The sequence below is a fragment of the Vombatus ursinus genome, unplaced genomic scaffold, assembly GCF_900497805.2.
Source record: "Vombatus ursinus unplaced genomic scaffold, bare-nosed wombat genome assembly UNPS02015129.1, whole genome shotgun sequence".
NCBI classification, from domain to species: Eukaryota; Metazoa; Chordata; class Mammalia; order Diprotodontia; family Vombatidae; genus Vombatus; species Vombatus ursinus.
In genome coordinates this window covers 4,828,215-4,834,214 of record NW_020954907.1, presented here as the reverse complement: position 1 = coordinate 4,834,214, position 6,000 = coordinate 4,828,215, and the positions used below count along the sequence as shown (strand labels likewise).

Sequence of the window (6,000 nt, the reverse complement as noted above, 5' to 3'; positions counted from 1 at the left end):
TCACTTGCTTTTTGGTCCTTTCAAAGTGGGTGTCCTGAAGGCATCTTAATTTTCATTAAGTGCAGATCTGATCATGCTCCTCTGTTTCAGTTTCAAAGTCCTGTGAAACTTAGTCCCAATTTATCTCTACAGTATCTTTGGACATTACTCCCTTTCCTATACTCGAACATCCACCCAGATTTTGGCCTTTTCCTTTTTCTTCAAACATGACACTGTATTTCCTATCTCTGTGTCTTTGCTTTGGTGATTACCTCATTTCTGAATGCATTCCCTCTTTATCTCTCCTTATAGAGACTCTTATCTTCCTTAATTCAAAATTACTTACCAGTTGTGGTTGAATAGTTCACAACTCTACCAATAGTATTAGTGTACAAACTTTCATGTTTGTTAATAAGCTACAATTCTTCTGTGAATTGTTTGTTCATATCCTTTATTTATCTATTAGTGAATTTACCTATTTGCCTCTTTATTCCAAACGAATAGTCACTGCCTGTCCTGCACCATAACTTCCCCTCTCCTCCCTCCCAAACGCCCCCCTTCTGTCCAGTCCCATCCCCTAGCAGGATACACAGAAGAGAGAGAGTATGTGCATTTTCTGTAGTAGGGTCCCTTCACTTTAAAAGGCAGGGGAGGAATGTGATTTGCATTAGTTGTCACTGTTTTCCTTCATTGTTGGAGAGTTTTTTTTTTTTAAGCCTTAGGAAACTTTACCAAAGCAAAGCAAAGATGAGCAGATTTTCAGTGAATGCCTGGCAATGTACAGATTGTTAAGTGAGATCAGTGTAGTGCATGTAGGACCCATTTGTTGAAAGTAGTATTAAGTTAATTTATATGAGGACGGTGACATTATGGGGAAATTTCTGTTCTCATTCTCTTCTCAGATGTTATAGTGGTGGAAGTATCAGAGCCAAAATAACACTCAAGTAAGCCTTTTAAGTTCTGCTAAATAGTATTCAGATTATGTGGAATTTGTGCTGATTGTTAATCAAATATGAATTTAAGAGCCTTAAGATTTATCACAAATAGGAATTTTTTTTATTCTTTGTGTCCCTTGCACCTAGCAAAGTGCTTGGCATATTGGGTAAGTCTTTGATAAATTTGTGATTGAAAGTAAAAGTGATTTAAATCTTAAGATGAGGGCTTGAGCTTTTTGATATAATGTTAAATTTCTTTGGGAGTATCTCAAGAGTCTTATCATCTTTTCATAAATATTTTGGTAACCCTTCCTGCTAGTATTTTCATATCCATTAATTTATACCTTTTTCATTTTATAGATAAAGTGCAGAATTTTAATGACAATGAAAAGAACAGTCACTTTATTTACAAACATACTGAAGGTGGCAATAAACAATCCGACCCTGAAACTACAGCCATTTCTGGATACAAAGTTGAAGCCAAGGATTCATATGATGCTTGGGATTCCCAAATTGGGAAAAGGTCAGACTCTCCATCAGAAATGTCCCAGACCAAGGTATCCCTACGAACCAGTTTATATGAATGGGATGATGTTGCAGATAACAGACCAGGAGATTATATTTTAAGTTTGGATAGTGATCATCATTTAGAGATAAAGAATAAAGAGGAGTTTACAGGTAAAGATGAAATGGGAAATCTACAAGAAGCCATTAATGAAGACCTTCTGCAAAGTGTTCTCAGGCCAAGCAACTGCAGGACGTATTGTAGGTCCGGTAAAGCAAAATCAGCACAAGGGGCATCACACTTTGATAAGCTAATGGATGGCACCAGTCAGTCTTTAGCCAAAGCAAATAATGAATCAAATCAAGATGGTCTGAATCCAGTTCGGAAAGTTGGTGTAAGTTGTGGGACCAGTTTCAGAGGGACTGTAGGACGGACTAGAGACTACACTGTTCTGCATCCGTCTTGCCTATCAGTTTGTAATGTCACCATACAGGATACAATGGAGCGGAGCATGGATGAATTCACTGCAGCAGCTCCTACTGACTTGGGTGAAGCTGGCCGCCTAAGAAAGAAGACAGATATAGCTACCACCAAGACCACCACTAGACATCGACCTAGCAATACCAAATCCAAAAGGGATGTTAAACTTGAATTTTTTGGGTTTGAAGACAATGATGAGGCAAAGGTTGATGAAGGAGGTTCTGGAAGTTCTAATTACAAAATTAAATATTTTGGATTTGATGATCTCAGTGAAAGTGAAGATGAGGATGATGATGATTGGCAAATGGAAAGAAAAGCAAGCAAAAAAAGAACTAAATCAGCACCATCTGTCTCCTTTCAACCTCCCACAGAAAGCAATGATAATTATTCCCAGGATAGTCAATCTAATGCAAATCCAGGTAAGTGATTTTTTTAAATGAATGCTAATATTAAAGAGAAGTTAAAATTATTTGCAGACCTCAAATGGGATGTTAAGTGTTTTGCAAAACCTTAAAGCACTATATGTGGCTGCTATCATTAGACCAATTTGCACCCCTTTTTAAAAACTGTTTTTCCTATCTGAATGTGGACTTTAGTTTTTTTTTTTTTTTTTTTTTTTTTTTTTTTGGTCTGAACCTGTGATTTTTCCTGTGAGGAAACTTCATAGGGAAAACTCCCTCCACCAATGTAGGCGAGCATCCCTTGTGAATGTTGATGCAGAGAGTTGCCTGAAGCAATGAGAGTTTACAAGACTTGGCCAGAGTTATGTAGGAGTTGTGTGTCAGGCAGGCCATGATCATCATCATCATCATCTTCTTCTTCTTCTTCTTCTTCTTCTTCTTCTTTTTTTTGAGTTTGTTTTTTAGTATTTTGTTTTTTTTTTTTTTTAATTTTTAGGCAATTGGGGTTAAGTGACTTGCCCAGGGTCACATAGCTAGTAAGTGTCAAGTGTTTGGTCTGAGGCTGGATTTGAACTCAGGTCCTCCTGACTTCAGGCCACTGCTCTATCCACTGCACCACCTAGCTGCCCCCCATGATCTTCTTGACTCTTAATCTGGCTCTTTGTCCATTATACCCAGATTCCTTTTTAGCATCGTGGGCTCCATTGATAACTTAAACATTTTCACATCTAAAATTAAGGAAGCATTTTAATGATCAGTTCTGAATTGGGGGAAACCATTTGAAAGTTGGAAAAGTTTTTCCAGATTTTTGTTTTTCATTTTACCATTAGTATTTAAGAAATTACAAGTGGGAGGAAAAAAATCTTAAATGTGGATTTCAATATTTACCTTTTCTCTTTTAGATTTATATTTGAATGCACAGGGAATTTCAATAACAAGACTGATTTAACTTGATTCAGTCTTGTCTGACTCTAGGTGACTGTCTATGGTTTTCTTGGCAAAGATGCTGGAGTGGGTTGGCCATTTCTTTCTCCATTGTATCCCCATTTTGCAGATGAGGAACTGAGGCAAATAGAGGTTAAGTGATTTGTCCAGGTTCACATAGCTAGTAAGTGTCTGAGGCCAAATGATGTCACATTTGAACTCGGAGAGGTGAGTCTTCATGACTAGTTCCTGGTGCCATAGGCACTATAGCATCACCTAGCTACCCCTAGCTTCAGCTAGTGGCTAACTATTAATGGTATTGAATATTGGAGAATGTTTTAACCTGGATTCTACCCTCTGAGTTGCTGGTTTTCAGTAAAGGAAGCATGCCCTCTCTGCCAGTCTCCTCCTCTTCTCTTGTAAAGCACTCAAACCAATTTAGGTGGTGGTTGTTTTTTTAATCCAGTGATTTTGTTCAGCTATAATTCATATTGAAAGTTCATTTTGGTTGTATAGGTTATAGGAAAACATGACTTTAGGATGGATGTTAGCCCCACAGACCTTAGTGACTTTTTCACTGATTTTATTACATATATCTCAGAACGAAAACCAACCAAAAAAGATTCCCATTCTGATATGTATAAGGTCCAGTAATCACAGAATTTGAGATCTGGAGAAGACGACCATGGCCATCTAGTTCAACCCATATCTAAAAGGAATTTCCATCGTATCATACCCAGCAAGTGTTCTGTCTAGCCTCTGCTTGATGTCTCCCAAGGAGGGGGAACCCAACACTTTCTGAACTCAACCATTCCACTTTGGCATGGCTGTAATTGTTATTAAGCCTAAAATGGTCTCTTTGCAACTTTTACCCATTGCACCCCATTCTGACCTTTAGGGCCAAACGAGTCTAATCCCTTTAGATACTTTAAAATGGCTATCATGTTCCCCTCTCAGTCTTTTCAGGCTAAATATCCCTGTTTTCTTTAGTCCATTCTTATGTGAAATAGACTCAAGGACTCTTAGCACCCTGGTTGCTCCCTTAGACCTTCTATAATTTATCAGCTTCCTACTTAAAATTGTGTCCAAAAGTGAATACAGTACTCTAGGTGAGATCTGACCAGGGTTTCTGAAAGTGATGCCTCTATTACAAGTTACATTAACTTTTTTTGGCTGCCACATCCCATCACACTACTGACTCACTGAGCTTGCAGCCAACTAAAAACTTCGGATCCTTTTCAAGACAGCTGCTATCTGACAAGGCCTTTCCCAGCTTATACTTGTAGAGATGATATTTTGTGCTTCAGGATAAAACTTTACATTTATCCCTGTTGTAGTTTATCTTATTAGATTCATTCCAGTACTCTGGCCAATCAAGATTCTTTTGGATCTTGACTCAGTCCACAGTGTTAGCTATTCCTCCAGATTTTGTCATCTACCAATCTGCCATGAACTTGCCATCTCTGTCTTGATCTAGGTCATTGATTAAAATGTAAAATAGGGCCTAGCACAGATCACTGGGATTCCTCTGTAGAAACTTACTTCCACAATGATGTTGAATCATTAATTACTTTTTGAATGTACTAGCTATTAATCTGGTTCTAAATCCATCTGATTATGTTACTGTCTAATCCACACCTTCTCCACAAGAATAGTATGATATTATTTATCAAAAATTTTGCTAAAATCTATGTCCATAACATTTCCTGTGAGAAAGGAAATGAAGTTATTCAGGTGTGACTTGTTGATAAAGCCATACTGCCTCATCTTGATTCCAATTCTTCATCTAGATGTTCACCAACTATCTCTTTAATAGTCTATTCTATTTAACTTATAGTTACAGAATCTTCTCTCTTCTCCTTTTAGAAAGTTTCAACACTTGCCCTTCTCCATTCTTATGGTACCTTTCCTATATCACTGACTGTGGCTCAGAAGTCACAACTTCCCCTTCTTTCTGGACCTGAGGATGTAGTTGGTTTGGCTCAGGTGATTTGAATTTTTCAAGGGCAGCTCGGTGCTTTCTCCACCTGGTGTGGAAATTACTACAGGTTCTTTGCAACAATGCAAGTGTACTATAAACCGAAAAGACTTCCTAGCAAGAGATTTTCTCTTGAAAGACCAGCCTATCTTGAATTAGGAGAAAGTTGTTGGATAGAAGATTGTCATTTTATATCTTCTGCAACTTATGAGGAGAAAGAGGGACATAACTGGGTTTTAATACAGTCAATAAATACTAAGTACCTACTTTGTGCCAGGCATTGTGCTAAGCACTGGGAATACAAAGTCAAATGACAGTTTTTCCTCTCAAGGAGCTTACATTCTAATAGGAGAGACAGCATGTAAAAATAATGTACAAACAAACTAGGTAGGATAAATTGGAGATAATTAACAGAGGGAAGGCACTAGCATTATGGGGAATTGGGAAAGGTTTCTCATAAGAAATGTAATTTTAGCTGGTACTTGAAGGAAACCAAGGAGGTGGAGATGAGGGAAAGAGTTCATGTATGGTTGGATGTGTGGGGGTCAGCCAGTGAAAATTCAGTGAGTCACGAATGTGTGTTCTGTATGAAGAACAGCTCGGAGGCTAGTGCCACTGGATGATAGTGTGCTGGAGGGCTGAGTAATGTGTAAGAAAACTGGAAAGGTAGGAGGGCACCAGGTTATGAAGGGTTTAAAAGTCAAACAGGGTTTTATATTGGCTCTTAGAAGTGATAGGGAGCCACTCGAGTTTATTGAGAAGAGGGGGGTGGGGAGGGAAGGGGTGTGGATGACAAGA

At 38.2% G+C, this 6,000-nt stretch overlaps 1 protein-coding gene across 3 annotated transcripts in view; it reads left to right on the top strand.

Annotated features, from left to right (window-relative positions):
- Positions 1–6,000, top strand: part of WAPL (WAPL cohesin release factor) — a 104,486-nt gene that overhangs the window by 29,471 nt on the left and 69,015 nt on the right. For all 3 annotated transcript variants that reach the window (XM_027846321.1, XM_027846322.1, XM_027846320.1), the window contains exon 4: positions 1,275–2,318. In XM_027846321.1, the coding sequence (XP_027702122.1) occupies positions 1,275–2,318 (1,044 nt within the window). The remainder of the gene's footprint in view (positions 1–1,274; positions 2,319–6,000) is intronic.